At 42.4% G+C, this 16,371-nt stretch overlaps 2 protein-coding genes across 2 annotated transcripts in view; both read right to left on the bottom strand.

The window, feature by feature from the left end:
* LOC134503551 (synaptophysin-like protein 1) overlaps positions 1-16,371 on the bottom strand; it is a 258,926-nt gene that overhangs the window by 5,034 nt on the left and 237,521 nt on the right. The window lies entirely within an intron of this gene.
* ZMPSTE24 (zinc metallopeptidase STE24) lies at positions 15-11,728 on the bottom strand. Its single transcript, XM_063312013.1, has 10 exons — positions 11,517-11,728; positions 9,963-10,109; positions 8,544-8,630; positions 6,653-6,769; positions 5,719-5,871; positions 5,020-5,161; positions 3,762-3,949; positions 2,595-2,699; positions 1,411-1,554; positions 15-805 (listed from the first exon to the last, which is right to left on the bottom strand). The coding sequence occupies exons 1-10, from the start codon at positions 11,637-11,639 to the stop codon at positions 581-583; spliced, it is 1,431 nt and encodes a 476-aa protein (XP_063168083.1). The 5' UTR covers positions 11,640-11,728; the 3' UTR covers positions 15-580.

The raw sequence follows: 16,371 nt of genomic DNA on the forward strand, positions 1-16,371 counted from the left end.
ACATAACTAAGGTATATTTCATCTGTAATTTATTTTCTGTTTCCCCTATCAGGGAAGGAGGTGTTTTTGTCACCTCTGTAATTTCATTGCAGATAAGAACTTGAAACCTCCACTATTCCAATCTGGATAGCGATTGGGTTTAGAAATGTCAAATTCCAATGGTCCAAAAATTATTTTTCAGGTCTTTATCCTCCACCCCTGCCATGGATGAGATAAGAGTTTCCCATATAAGAACATCTGGACAAAGTGCTTAACAGGTACAAAAGTCACATTCAAAGCTTTCACAGATTCAAGCATGGACACTTCAGTTGTGACAAATTATTTTTCCTTTCAAGCACGGCTTTGTGATTAAGATAAATGTTACACTTACATTTCTCCCTCAACTCCTGATTACAATTGATTTGTTAGTCAAAAACAGGACTTTGGGGAGCTAGTTTCAAATCAAGTGAACAGTGCATATAGCTATGCAGGATGCTGTGTTTAGGAATGAAATGGGTAAATTGTATACTTCTTTTTTAAAAACCTGGGAACTTGATTTGGGGACAGTAGGTTCTTCCTCTGGGCCAACAGTTCTTTTCACTCAGTCCTGTTTGGATTCCTTCAGTGCTTGAAGTCTTTCTAACAGTGGAGGGTGAGAATAATGCCACATTGAAAATAACCAGTCTGAAACAGGGAATCCCAGGTTATCTTTGTTCAGCTTGATCAGTGCAGAATACAAATCTTTAGCCTTTCCGAGTTTCTTGGCAAACGCATCCGCTTGAAATTCAAATCGCCTACTTAATACAGTCAAGCAAAAGGAGAGCACCTGCAGTGGAAACAACAGGAGGACACAGCATGAAATTTCAGAATGAGTTTCAGTCTTCCAAAACCACTTCCCCAAGTCTCATCACTGCCCTGCTATACCCAAACCTTCCAAGTATAGAAGGGAGAAGAAAATAGGCCACGTTCGGGATTAATTCTTCAAATACAGATACTTGCTTGCAGAAAGGAACTAGCTCCCCTTTCTTCCCAGATTCCACCCTCCCCAAAAAATATTACTAAGCAAAGCCACCTTAGTGAGTTGGACTGTAACATGGAAGAGGGAAGGATTCTGAAAAACATCAGATAAGAACATCTGTGGGGGGAGGGGGCAGCGGTGGAAGACAATTCCTCCTGCATTTTTGTGAGCTTCCTTCCTAATCAGAAAGGTGCCCTGGGAGAAGCATTTTTGGGGAGTCCAAGGATCTGGATGGAGGAGGAGGAGCAGAAAATTCCACTTCCTTTCTCCATTCATGGGAGGGTGCTAGGATCCAACCCATACAAATTGTAACAGGAATTTAGGAACCCAAACTTTCAACACAGAACAGACAACTTTGCCAGCAAAGCAGCTCTTATCATTTGAGCAAAGTACCAATCTCAGCTGGAGTTTACCTCATTGTAAGGTGAGAAAATAAACTGAAAGATGATCAGCAAGCCTATCAGGGTAGGCTGGGTCTCATAGAATCCAAAGGCAGCAAAGAGCTCCTTTCGACCAATCAACACCGCAAATAAGAAGAAACATAAGAAGGAGTTCATCTGAGAGAAAACAAGATACCGGGTGTTAGGAATTGTTAACCACCTCAAATGTTATACTAAAAATGATCCATAATAAATGAGTTGGGCACTCAGATGGAAAAAGAACAATACAGCTGGTATGTTTTGTTTTAGCAAGTTGAGTACAGAAAGTTATGAACATGCATTGAACAGATGGCTATTAATAGCTAATCTTTCATTTTTAATCTTCCCATATCAGGTTGGATACCACATGCTGGGCAATGTAAGAGGGAAGTGGGTATTATGTCCTTTATATCCTGCTTGCAGACTTCCTGGAGCATCTGGTTAGCCACCATGGGCACAGAATGCTGGACCAGAAAAGTTTTGGCCTGGTCCACCACGGCTCTTTCTAAGCCATTCTGCAGACCTGTGAAGACAGGAACCTCCCCTAGCAGAAGGGCCATGCACCCTTCCGTGAAGAAAGATATACCCTTTTATATAATGTGGATGCATCCCTGAGCTCTAGATGGACTTTTTCAATTTTGTTTGGCTAAGCTCCTCACTCAGAGCCAGCAGTCTTTCAGGTTGTTCTACTGCATGCAATCATTTCTACAAAATAACCAAGGCAGCTTAAAACATAAAATAGCAGTGACAAAATAATGGTAAATAAAAGCAACTAGTAAAAATGTGGAGTAAAACATATTCAAATTAAGGTAACAGAATAACTAATTTAATCAACTGGCAAAATGCTTTCAAAGTCCCTACTCCTGCTAATTCTCTGCTCAACAGCGTTCTCCAAAGTCCAGGATGAAGACGACAACTTGCTGTCCATTGATAACCTACACCTCTTCAGGGTTGCTTTTATAACTTAAAAAAAGGTCAAAGATTCAGATTTCCTAAGTAATATGTCATTTAGACTGTTTTACCAACATTGTCCAAAGTTTTTTTATGTCCTCATTCCATTTTCTCAATTATACAGTAGAGGCGTAAAATGAGAGCAGAAAACTGGAGCCACTTTATTTTCTTAGTAAATAGCAACAAGCACAGGCAAAAGATAGGCACCCATATTTTTTTTTACATACCTGGCTAATGACAATATTTTTAATGGTGTGGCCAAGTTTCCAGTGTCCCAACTCATGTCCCAGCACAGCCAAAACTTCTTCATTTTTGCAACCTTGCTTCTTATTCTAGACATAATGGAGACAAATATAAATCCATCTCTTTAACTTGCAGGCTCCATGCATGCATGCATGCAGGCATGCACACGCGCGTGCACACACACACACACACACACACAGTGGGTAGGGCACAATGTCCTTGTTTGGATTGCCAAGTTTGGATGGATTTTAAAGGGGCAAGGCCTAAGATGCTCCTTGCTCCCTTAAAAAATCCCAATGGGCCAAATATTGCTTTTTTTTAGAAGTGGAAGTTGAAATTAACAGATCCATAAAACTCTGCCTGAGTTAGCCATTTCACCACTTAAAACTCCACCCCCCCAAACCCAGGCCAAAGATGTCAGCTTTATCCAGTCTGTTGTTCTTTTAACTGGTCACGCCTCTTATGATTCCCCACAATCTTAAGAGGCACAACCAGCCTCCACCAAGCAAGGCACCAAGATAAAGGAATAGCCTTTAACCAAGAAAGCATTGCCCACCCTTGTTGAACACACAAGGGTAACTTTCTCTAAACTCAGGGCTGGGGCAGAAACCTGGCTAATGTTAACATCCTTATCTCAACTACCTTCCAAATCTCCATAATGAAAGTAACACAAAAAAGCTGTGGCATCACGGAAACAGAATCGATCAACAGGGTTCTCTTCTTCACGGTTAACTCTTCCCAAATCGGCCACTTTAAATAAATGCAGCACATGCTTGCCAATTACAGTATGCCAGGAAGACTGAGGATCATATGAAGGTGCTCCCCGGTGCAGATAAAGCCAAATGATTTGGGAGATTCCACATGTTTACAGAAAAAGGACTGAGATCACAATAGTTGACTGCCTTTGGCGGCTCACAGGTCTGTCCTCGAAAGCAAAGTTCCCAACGTTCACGTCCTCCAAAAAATAACAAATCACACAGAAACCTGTTTTTGGCAGTGCGCTATTGCTTTAACTTTCATAACCAAAAATTCAATGGGCGTGCTGGCCTTCCTGTAACTGCTGCTTGGGCCTTCCTTTTAGGCAACCCATCTTCCTTATTTGGAATCAGGTCTGTCAATAATGATAACATAAAATAAAAATCAGGGCTCACTTTGGTTTTAGCCTTTGTCTCAGGTCCTCCCTCGTTTCCTCTGGCCACTTGCGTGTCTAAACCAGGCTCTTCAGAGTGCTCTTTGTTAAGGGCGGAATAATCCTCCAGGAGTGTGTCAAACAGCACAATGCGCTTATTCTTGAAGAAGCCATAGAAATAAGCATTGCTATGGGAAGAACGTTTGGAGCCTGGGGGGAAAGAAAAGGGGAGGATTCAGTCACATTAAAGTAAACCCACCCATCAGATTTTAAGCAGGGAGAGGGCATAGATGTATTTGGCCTTCAGCTGACACCATCAGCTAGTGCCATCCTGTTAGAGACCGGTAAGCTTGGCCTGTATGAAACTGTTCACTTGTTCAAGCTGCACACAGCCTGAGAGCCCAGCCACACGGACCGCAGTGCAACTGGAAATGCCTGTGATCAAGTTCAACATCGAGAATAACTTTAAGGTTAAGTGCTAGGCAGAAGGAGCTATTCCAGACTGTATATAGCAAATAGCTTCCATGAGGCATGGAGAAAAGTGGCACAGGCAGAATATGGAATAAACACCATACTTGCCTTCCCTTGGGGGACTCCGTGAGACCACCCACCCAGACCCTTAGCAGGATCAAACTGCTTAGCCCGAGGAAAGAGGCTGCATTGTGTGCCAGTAGACTTTGCTGGTGGCTCTACAGAATCCTTTCTACCTCAACAGAGCCAAGGACCATCCTGGCAACACTGCGAAACACAACATGGTTTCAAGCACTTATCTGGATGCCCTCCAGATATGCAGACCTCAAATCCTAGAATTCTCAGTAGCAGCCATGTTGACTGGGAATGGTCTGCACATCCAGAAGGCCCCCAGACAGGGGAAAGCTGGGCTAAGTCCTAAAAGTCTGGACTGCATAGTACCAGTTCAAGGGCTGTGATTCATTGCAGATACCTGTAAAGCTAATACCACCAATGTTCAAGTTCTCTGAACACTACGGCTTGATTGTTCAAGCAGTAGTTATTACTAGATTTGGACAACTGTAGATGTTGAATTGATTCCTCGCTTTATTATATGCTCAGCTGCAAAATAATGGGCTAATATCCTAGGGAACACACCTGGAGGAATTCTACCGTATCACTCAGGTTCTTCCTTTATGGCTGCAGCAGGTTTCCACACTCAGCAAGCTAAGGTTGCCTCCACAATAGCATAATTTCAGAAAACCAGTGTGGTTGGGCAGTATTCAGAATCAGAACCCGAGCACTATCAAGACAAGGCTCCATTCCCATACCTTCCACGACATAAACTTTGGTGAGTGGAAAGTCTATATCCTTTGCCATTGCCTCAATCTCCTGCTTGAGCTCTCCTTCAGGAAGTGGGATGAATTTGTCAAACAACGGAGCAATATAGTCAGCATAGATTGTGACAAGAACCTAGAGTGGAGCAAAAGGATAGAACATGGATATATATGATATATGATATAGCCCTCTATGATGGATTTCAGTAACGCGGCTGGTTCTCAGGAAGGAGAGGAGCAAAATAAGAGGAAACACAGTCAGGAGATGGAATGTGGGAAGACTAAGAGGTTCTGAGTAGCCCCGCCCTAGAGACTTCCCAGGTTATTTCTCCTTAGGTTAGGTAGAGTAGCTTTAGTCTGGCAAGATTCTGTCTATAGGGTGTGAGCAAATAAAGAGCTGAAGTTTGGCTGGATTGATTCTTCGCCATTCTTGGGCTGGGCCTGACATCAATCTTGCCAGACTCAAGCTACTCTACCTAACCTAAAGGGAAATAACCTGGGAAGGCTCATCTCTTTTCTTTGTCTTATTTTTCTTTTCGTTTTCTATACTTTTATTGTACTGTAAAATTCTAATAAAAATATTTTTTTTAGAAAGGAAAGCCACCATCAGCAAAGGGATAAAGAGCAAAACCTTAACAATGGAGATCGTTTCTGAAGAATTCTAAACAAAACATCCAGATGTTGTGAACTCACCAAGGAAACCACTAAAGTGAAAAGCCATGCATAGATGAAGAAATAGTCTCCACCTATTTTGATGATGTAAAGTAGGAGTGATGTCACTGGCAGGAGAATACACTGTGTCACAATGAACTTCTTGATGGCATCTTTGAAAAAGAATCCCAGGGTCTATTAAAGAGAAACATACAATAAGCTGGGGGGATCTGGATTCTACAATGGACTCTACAAATGGACTCTATAAATACCACAAGTTTCACATTCCATTCACTTTAGTTACATTTCAAAGTTGTCCAGCCACTTTGCAAAGACAGCTAAAGTTGATGGAACGTTAAAAACACCCCTTTCCCAAGTGTGGCAGAGCAGCACGCCCAAAAACCCAAGACACAAAAATGGTTTATTTAAGATGGGACTGAAAAGAGAATGTGCTTAGACATGCAACCAGGAAATAGCTGAAATAAAACAGAAAAGAAAGAAAGGATGAGGGCAACTCCCTCAGACAGCTGCAAGGGAACTGAGGGCTCCCTAAGAGAATATGGGCAACGTAAATTAAATGTTTTGGTTCCTCTCTATGAAGCTCATGTTTCAGCAATCAATCATGGCAATGCAACCATTACTGTTAAACATAGAGAGCTCTTGCCTGTTAATAAGGGTAGGATAGCAATTCCCTCAAGATTAGCTGGACTACAATTTCCATCAGCCATCAGGCAGCATGGCCAGTCATGGGTATTTTATTTATTTATTAAATTTGTCCACAGCTGATTTCAATAAACTGACTCACAGTGGTTTACAGCAAAACCATGAAACATCCACTGCAAGGAACAATAAACTATAAAACATCCATGGGGAGTAGAACTCAAACAAATGCAGCATTAAAACATCCACAGGAAGACACTGAATTCCAAAACATCGAGAAGACACAAAGTCAGGGAAGGCAGAAATGATGCAATACCTGCTGGTTGAAGCCATGCTTTTCCTCAATGACAAAAGTATTATAGAGGCTCCAGGGCAAACCTGTGACTGCACTGAAAAGTGTAGCAAGCAGTAGGAACACCAACGACTGGACAATCTACACATCAGAATAAAGAAGGGTAGAACTGTTACAAGTAAGTATTATCCTCAGCTACGTAATAGGGTCAGATTGAGACTTAGTCATACTAGCAATCTCTCACTGCAATTTAAATGAGATTTAAGTTAGTTCCAACTATCTTGATTGTAATGGTTTAGCCCAATGTTTCTCAGCCTTGGCAATGTGAAGATGTATGGACTTCAACTCCCAGAATTCCACAGCCAGCATATGCTGGCTGGGAAATTCTGGGAGTTGAAGTGCACACATCTTAAAGGTTGAAAAACACTAGTTTAGCCTAAGCATGACCAAGTCTGAATTACAGCCCATAATTCCTCTGCATCCTGGAGTTATGCTTAGGGCTTCTACCAAGTCCCTCTACTCCACACTAAATTCATGCATGAAATTTGTTTCCAGTTCTGAAATTGCATGCTGGTGCAAACAGTTTGAAGTTCCTCCTGCCAGTGGAAGTAGTTAAACAATCATGGGCAGATCCATCCACAGGCTGTGTGTTACAAACAAAGCAGGACTCCCAGCTGGTTCTCTCCAAATAAGCCACAGTTATGCCAAGAAAAAATCATGGCTAATGACTAATTTGTTTCGTGGAGGAGGGGGAGATATTTTGTACATAGCACTAAATAGACTACAGAGCTGTTACATTTATTTAAGTCATTGCCACTGAGATCAGCTGCCAAGCTTGTGTGATCAAGCAGCATGCACGGGGCAAGAACAGCCATTGTGAAAAAATTCAGGTAGGTATCTGCAAAACCTAAAATCAAAGAAAGGAGCATTCTGGAGAATTTTCATCCCCCCTCTTGACTTCACCAATCTGGCCATGCTAAGGATTGTCCAACAGGTTTCTGGAAGTCAATCTTCCAAACTGGAGGTAGTCTGTCATGTTCTGGATGAATGCTACATTAAGTTCCAATTTGGATGATTAATGGCTGTAAACCAGTCCAATCAACCAAAGAATGGCCAGACAGGCATGTTGCTGGGGTGGCACAGAACCTTCTGTTCCCAGAAGAGGAGGTCTGGCACATTCTTAGCTACAGAGCGAGATCATCTATGATCACAGAAATGAAACAAAATTCAAATATATCTTCCTGCTTTGTAATCTCTTTGTCACAGCACAGAAGCAATGTGAACTGCTGAAGAATCACCATATTATGCTACCATTCACAGAATTATATTGGGAACTATTTTCTTTCAGATAATTTTCGAATCCAAACCAGAATTTTCTTTAAGGCATCATTCCTGGTGTGATCACTAGAGAATAGTGAAGAGAATCTAAATGCCAAGCACTGACTTAACACTCTCACTTAACTCCCTCCAGGTGTCCAAGCAACAAAATGCATTGGAAAGTTTATCCATCTGGTAACATTTAGTGGAAGATAAGTCTATTATTGTTTAGGTGTCGTAATAAATATATTAAACTTCCAGGTCCAGGGGCACTATACCACTGCATATCAGTTGCTGAAGAGCAACAGTGGGCTGTTTATAGGCTTCTGACCCTGTTTTCAGGTTTCTCAGAGGAACATCTGAACACCGTCTCACCTAGATGCTAGCTAGTTAGCTAGCTAGCTAGATTCTAAATGGGAATCTAGACTAGACTGGAATACTATTCCATCTTCTAAACCAGATACTTCTTTGGTCTGATCTAGCACACCTTTCCTTACATACCTAAAGATTAAACAAAAGACATTTGGGGATTACCTGGCACATTATCAAAAGTGATTACGTTAGTATTCAACAGATTCAAGCAAACCAATGCACCTACCTCATATTCAGATCCAAAACCAGCACGATTTGAAATGTCTCCAGATACAGACCAAAGGAAAGGAATTCCTCCACAAAGAAGGATTACCTGGAAGAATAAAACTAAAACTTTATGGAACAGGCTACATTTTCTTTTTAATCATGTGGCATAGCAGTTCGGTGTTCATGCTGCTTTTCCTTGCTGGGAAATCCTTGTGAGGTCCAGCAGCCAGACGTGAAGACTATTTAGCTGTGACAAGTCATGTTGCCCGGGGTGCACCACGGATTCCAGAAACTGAGGAGGTCCAGATTCAAAACTGCATTTAACTGTAAAGCTTGCTGGGTGTCAGTCAACTAACCGCCAGAGCTCATGTGAGCCCAAAGCTCATTCATGTAACAGCAAATAATAATTTAATGCTACAGCTTAATCAGCTGAGTGCTACTTTCACTGAAAATTTCTTCTTATCCTAACAAGTTTATTCTGAGCAGGAGATTCCATTCTGTAAAACATTAGGAAAAAAGAGGGGCATGGAACCCGTGAGCCAAAGCATAATTGTACGTAGGGTGCAGAGAGATAAATGGCACAAGATAGAAAGATGGGGTGGCAGGGAATGAAAGCGCATTCACTAATCCTGCAAACTGCATTTGTGGCTAGCTCGTGCTCTACTGGTTGGGTCCTCCTCTACCACTGACATGCAGCACTTGGAGGATTACCTTCAGGAAAGGTCAGCAGAGGAGGAAAAGCCACCCTCAGTTCTGCCTGAAGGAAGTCTATCTGGGCTACTTAGTAGCATTTGCTTCCAGCCCAAGGTCCCTCTTATTCAATATTCTATGAAGCAAAAAACCAGTGGATTTTTACATTCTATCACAGAACAAATCTTCCTGGCATTTCATACAAACATTCCTTTGTCAATATTCTTGTGTATGCCCACATACAGGTAGTCCTCGACTTATAATCACAACTGGGACCGGAATTTCCATCGTAAGTCATTGTGGTCGTAAGTCGAGTCACATCACCGGACCCAATTTTACAACCATTTTTATGGTGGTCATTAAGCCAATCACTACGGTTGTTTAGCAAATCACAGGTCATTAAGTGAAACCAGCTTCGCCAATGGGGTTTTTTTTGCCAGAAAATGGCAAAAAATGTCGCAAAACACGATCACCTGACCATGGGACACTGCAACTGGTCGTAAATGCAAGCTGGTTGTCAAGTACTCAAAATGCAATCATGTGACCATGCGGGAGGGTACGGTGTTTTGCAATGCTTGGAAGTGATTTACAGGCTGTAAAGCACCCATACCAAGACTGTTGTAACTTTGGACCGTTGTTAAACGAACAGTCGTAAATTGAGGACTACCTGTATTCACAAATATACCCGCTAGTATACATTCTAACTTATAAAAGACACACAAAACCAAAGAGGAAGAAAGTTACCTACCGTGCCCTCTAATTCCGAGTACAGTCCTGACCAGAAGCTGAATGCACTTTTATCTAATTGGTAAAGACGGGATTTTTCAAATGTTTCTGAATCCATGATTGGCCCTAATTCCAGTGGGACATGGGTGGTTGTCCTGTACACAGTCCTCTGAAATATTTTAAAAATAAGCAGTAATTAGCTTGCATTCTCAAAGAATGTTCTCATGTGCCATTGGAAGTTCTGTGTCCTTCAGCCCAAGGATTGTCAAAATATATAATGATAATAAAAAGATACCATGATTACAAAAGCACTCATGTGCGATTAGGAAAAACATCTCCAAATCAATGGATCCAAGTTCTATGAATTTTCTTGGGGGGGGGGAAGGGAGAATCTTCCTTACAGTTTACTTGACAGCTTTTACTGAATAGGTTGGATTAATTCTTTTAAGGCTTAGGGGCAAAACTATTATGGATAAACTGATCAAAGTTTGTTTCTGAGGCTCTGAGACAGAAAGAAGCCCTGCTCTATGGCAACATCCCAATGTCAAACACGCTCCCAAGGTACAATAGATTGGCCTATTTTTCATTCAGTTTAAGGGGACCCACCCTGAAAACAGACTATGCCAGTTAAGAGGTCCTTTTCAATAGTCCAGGCAAGAGCTTGTAATTTTCATAATATGGTATTAGCCTTAACAATAATACCAGTGCTGAAGGCAAACACAGTATTAAAAATATGAGGAACGCATGTGTTTTGCTGTACTTCAAGCAGGACTGCTAAGGCACCCAGCAAATCTAACCGGGGGGTGGGGGGGCAGCAGGGAAAGGAGGGTCACAGAGGCGTTTCAGAACCAGTACCATGCAGGCAGTACCTGTGGAAACAGCCTTTATAATCTATCAAGGCTCTCTTTATATTCTTAATATTTAGTTTTTTAAAAACACCGGACAGCATTGCCCAACCAGATGACCGCTAGGTGTGATGGACTTAATCTCCCATCTTTTCTAGCGTCTACGGGAGTCGAAATCCGAAAACACCCCTCGGGGGAAGATGGAGCTGAATGTCAAAGACAGCCTAGCACTGACCGCAGCCTTACTGTAAATGAAGCCTCCTTAAGGAAAACAGTCTGTCCTATACAGTATTGGTTTGGGTGAGAGGTCGTTCACACGGCATACTCCTCCCCGAGCGTGCACGGGACACGAAGCCTGCCGGCCAAACCCAAGCAAGCTCCTGCGCAACCCAGTCGGTCGTGTGTAAAGCGGGACTTGTACCTAGCTAAGCCCGCGTGGCATGGTAACGCAGATTAAAGCACAATTGTCACGCCGATTCGTAACGTTCGAGAGAGAGAGAAAAAAAAATAAAAGCGCGGTCTCCCACGTCGAGATCCGCGGCAACCGCCGAGGCTTCGGGAGAGCTACCCGCCGGCTAGAAACGAACGCCCCAGTCCTCAACGGTACCCGGCACCCCCCGCTCGGCCCAGCACAAGGCGGCGGCGGGGGTGACCCGGCTCGCCCCGTCACGGCCCTAAACCAGCGACGGGGCTGTCAAGCGCGGGCTTGGGTGGGAAGGGAAGGGTCTGACCTGCCGCCAGGCGAGCAGGGCCTCCCACAGGTAGACGGCCCACGAGAAGAGCAGCACCGAGCAGAAAATCCGGTTCTCCACGGGGCTCTCGGCCCAGAGATCGCCCAGCAGCGGCACCGCCATGCTCGGCCTCGGTCCACCGCTCTCCCACAGAGCCGCTCGCCAGCACGCCTGCTCCTTCTCAGCCGGCTTCCGGCTGCAATGACACTGGCAGAGCAATCTCCGGAGCCGCTTCCGCCCGAAGAGCTTCCGGGGCAAGCTGTTCCCCTTTGTCTGTAGGGCTTCCGGTTCCCGAAGGGCAGTGAGTCCGCCATGTGCGGGGCAGGGAGGAGTGGAAGGGGGGCGGTGGGGAAGATGTCTTTCCCGTGGCATTTTGGATGTTTGTGGGCCGCCTCCTATAAAACTTTTTTTTTTTTTGTGCCTTCGAGTCAGTGTTGACTCCTGGAGGCTGCCTGGGCTAGTCCCTGCAGTTTTCTTGGCAAGGTTTTTCAGAAGTGGTTTGCCATTGCCTGCTTCCTGGGGCTAGGAGTGAGTGGCTGGCCCAAGGTCACCCAGCTGGCTTTAGGCCCAAGGTGGGACTAGAACTCATGGCCTCCTGGTTTCTAGCCTGGTGCCTGAACTGTTACACCAAATTGGCTCTCTCTTCTGAAGACTAGCCAACCAATAAAAAATACTTCCATTTGTCTGCCATTAAGTATTTCAAAGCAGAGAAGGAAGAGCTTGCCTGTTGGTTTTCAGCCCCTTCTTCTGGCTGAAACAGATGGAGGGAGCTCTTTAAACACTGCCTTTCATTCTAGACAAGAAGAAACAAGGGAAGATTGGAAATCGATGATGACAGGAGTCATCTACAACATACAGTGTAAGGACTGTAACAGCCACTATGTAGGACAGACAGCCAGAAGGCTAGCAGGGAGTTGAAGTCCAGCCATCTTAAAGTTGCCAAGGTTGAGAAACACTGTATTAAACTAACCTCAAAGCTAAGAAATACATAGGGGAATACTATTTTCTAGCCATTTTGCTATTGGTTCTGGGATTTCCCCACCAGTCCTGCCAAGATCCTGGGATTTTGAGAGCTACTTGGATGGATGTATTTTTTAAAAATTAGATTAAGCAAGCTGCTAACTCCCTAAGAACACTTAAAAAGGGAAAGAGAAAAAAGATGCCTATATAGCCTACAAGCCACCAAGAGTTATTTGTGGTAAGGTAGAAGTATAATAATAGTAATTTCCAGGGGAGAAAATCTGGCTGCTGCTGCTGTTTTTTTAAGCCAGATTTCCTCCCCTGGAGCTTACAGCAAAGGACTTCATTATGTTTGCAACTTGCCTTTTACTCTGACCCCATTTCCTCTTGGGGAAAGCCTGTAGCATCCAACTGCAGAATGATTAGGGAAGAGTCCCTGCCCATCCCTTGCATTTCTTTTTTGCCACTTGGCCTTTTCAGTCCACATGTGAAATGAGGCACCTGAAAGAAAATGGAAATATTTCTGACTTTTAATATTTCTGAGCTATACTTTAATCACAAACAGGGTGTGCATGAACAGAAGGGGAAGTATTGGATGGGATCTGGGATCTGGTTCATCCTATCCAGACAGAGGTTGTTTATTCATCAGAATTTGTTTCCACAGAAATCAGCAGATTGGTCCTAGACAAAATTATGATTTAAACTCAGTAGTAGTGAACAGAATTATAAGAGGCACAGTTCACAGCCACAATCTGAGGAGTATTGGCTTGGAAAAAGCAGTCTGTGGCTTAAAAAAAAAATCAGGTGTTGCTTAGCTAAATCATAATGCCACGGAAAACGAACAGTAGTAGCTGTGTTCACTCAATACAACTCATCATGATATAATGTGATGGCATGATTTCTACAACACACTTAGACATAATGCAGTTCACTTGGTTCTGGTTAACTATTGTGGTTTTTAATTGATTGATGTAAGCTATGCAAACACAGTTGTTATTTTAAACCATTGAACACATCAACCCAGAGTTCTCACTCAAGGAACAAATGAAGAGGCTCAAATTATCCTTTTTCAGACACATTATGTGAAGACACGGCTCTCTGGAGAAGGCTCTAATGCTGAGAAAGGTGAAAGGAAAAAGGACCGGCAGCAAGGTAGATGGGTTCGGTTACGGTGGTGATGGGGGTGCTATTGGAATCGCTGAAGGACCAGGTTAGGGACAGATCATCACGGAGAAAATCTATGTGGTTGCTGAGAGTCGACAACTTGATGACACCTAATTAATCATTTCACAAATACATCCCAAAGTTTATCCACTGAAATGTCCCCAAGAGAGGAACTGTGGCCAAAATGATTCAGTGGACTAAAATGGCTTACTCTTCTAAAATCAGTACTAACCTATTGGAAACTCTGTGGTAGAACAAGGCAGTTTTTGATATGGTTTGGACAAAAATTCCAAAATGATCCAGGATTTTCTGTATCTCAATTATTTTATATTTGTTTTAAAACCTGATGGTTCTTAAGACAGCTTTTCAACATCTCTAAAGACTTTTCTACTTTAACAGGCAACATGTATTTTTACTACATCAACTATAAATCTCCATGATCTTTGCAGCAGAGGAAGGGCACTCTGTTTCCTTGTATATTAAAAAGATTAAAGCAGAAACCAAGTATTGTTGTCAATCAAGTATGAAGCTCTGAAAAACGGACCATCTTCAGTTCAGTGGAGCTTGGAGGATGGACAACAGTATGGTGATACAAGTGCACCTTTTGCCACAGAAGATCCCACTTCCAATCCTGGTACATCTAGATGAAAATATCTACCAAGCAAGCCGGAAGCATAGAACCACTTCCATAAGTTAGAGCAGCAAGTTTTAGGGAAACAGGACTGAGAGAAAATAGCTTCTGGCCATTTTCCTTTTGCTAATCCTGTTGCTGGTAGGTACTATTGTTGTCTTAGTTGGAATCTTGAATTGCTTTGTGAATCATTGGCATTTGGATTTTAGTATTTTAAGATAAAGAGGTCAGCTCACTCAGTCTCATCAGCCCTACATGTTCACTCTTACAACACCCCAAAATCACATTACCAGTGACAATTTTGGAGGCAGTAGTATTTCATGGGGGGGGGGGCAAAACTGGTGACTTGTCCCTTCCCTCAAAAGAGCCAAATATTTCAGTCTTCCCATCATTCAGTAAAATATCATTAATAAAATGGTAAAATATAGTTAAATGATACAACTGTTAGATGCACTCATAACTGCTTGAATGATCACCCTCAAAAACTATTCATAAATGGTTCCACATCAGTTTGGTGAGTAGTATTTGGTGAGTAGTTAATACATTTGAGATGTATTAACAGGCACAGAACACTGGAAGTTAATTGTCCCACCCTGTTCTTCCTGTTCAGCCCACTTTGAATACTAGCCTTATATTGAAATGGGATGAAGGAACTGGACATATTTTGCTACAGAAGAAAAGACCCAAGGGATTGTCATGCCGAGAGAGAGTGGACTTGTTTTTGCTGCCATACAAGGCAGGACTAGTATTAATAGTCCTACAGTGGATTCAGGTTAGATCTTGGGAAGAATTTGCTGAGAGTTAAGAGCGGTCAACCAGCAGAAAGAGCTGCAGGAATGGTGAGTTCCCCCTCACTGGTGGCCTTCAAACAGATACTGGAGACCCAACTGTCCAAAATGCTTTAGCAGTCCCCCCCCACCCCAAGTAGAGGGTTGGACCAGTGAGAACCCTTCCAACCCTCTGATTCACTGATTCTATCATCGCCAGTCATGTCTCCTGTGGCTCACAAAAGATTCACTGAAAATGACACCCCCATTGGCAAAATGTCACTCATCCCAGCAGCAAGGGGAAAAAGTCATTTGGTGTGAGAGTGAATGAAGCCTTGAGGCAAGGGTTAGCCCTCCAACATGGGAGTAGATTAAAGCGAGCTTGAGCCAGTAAATAACATGTGTATCTCCTCAAGACCTGTTACAGAGAAACTTCATCGTGGATTAAGAAAATTACTTCAGATACAGAATGGGATTTTCTGACAAATTTGAGGCCCCGAGTTTTTGCCCCCTTTTCTTTCAGCACAGATAAAAAAACCTTCACAAAACCATAACAAGCTTACAAATATTCAAATCCAGTCTACATAACAGTTAACTCTCCAATACAAAAACATATTCTAGATGAGTCACTACAGCAATAAATTCACCTTGCATTCCATGTACATTTTTACAGCCTTGATACCTCACTTGCTTAATCCTTTTTTAAAAAATTCTGGATTGCCCTGTGCTTCAATTTATTTCTGCTTGTTTGCTTTAAAATGTCACATGATGTAGGAGCGTGGCTAATTTTCTGCTTTCTAAATGCAGTACTTCCAAAGGAGGTGCAAAATATAAAGAGAACCAAAAAGCATGCCAACAAGCCTAAACATCAGTATAAAAAATTTATTACAATTTAATGGATATCATTTTATGTAGTGGAAATTTATCCTAAGCGATTAACTGGAGATAGTGCATTAATTTTGGCAAGTTACTACAGATAGGAATATAAGATAAGGCAAGAAGGATGTTTTTAAAGGCAGCTACAAACAATTAAAAATTTCTTAGAAGTTGTTAGAACTTGGCCTCTTGTCAAAGAATTGAATCACCATTCAAAAGGCCTATTGGAGAAGAGTTAGATCTTGCAAACCCATATTTAACTACTGTACACTTTATCAGGGCTATTTGCTATCCACACATTTCAAGTAGATGCCTAGCTACAAATTTAGAAATTTAAAAAATATTGTGTGATGTGACAATATATTAAATCAGAAAAATATGACACTTTTATGTATTAGTTTTAAAGGAATGTAAGTAAATTGCAGCTGTTGGTGTTTCTGTTACTCAGCATTTACAC

This window comes from Candoia aspera, chromosome 10 (genome assembly GCF_035149785.1).
Source record: "Candoia aspera isolate rCanAsp1 chromosome 10, rCanAsp1.hap2, whole genome shotgun sequence".
NCBI lineage: Eukaryota > Metazoa > Chordata > Lepidosauria > Squamata > Boidae > Candoia > Candoia aspera.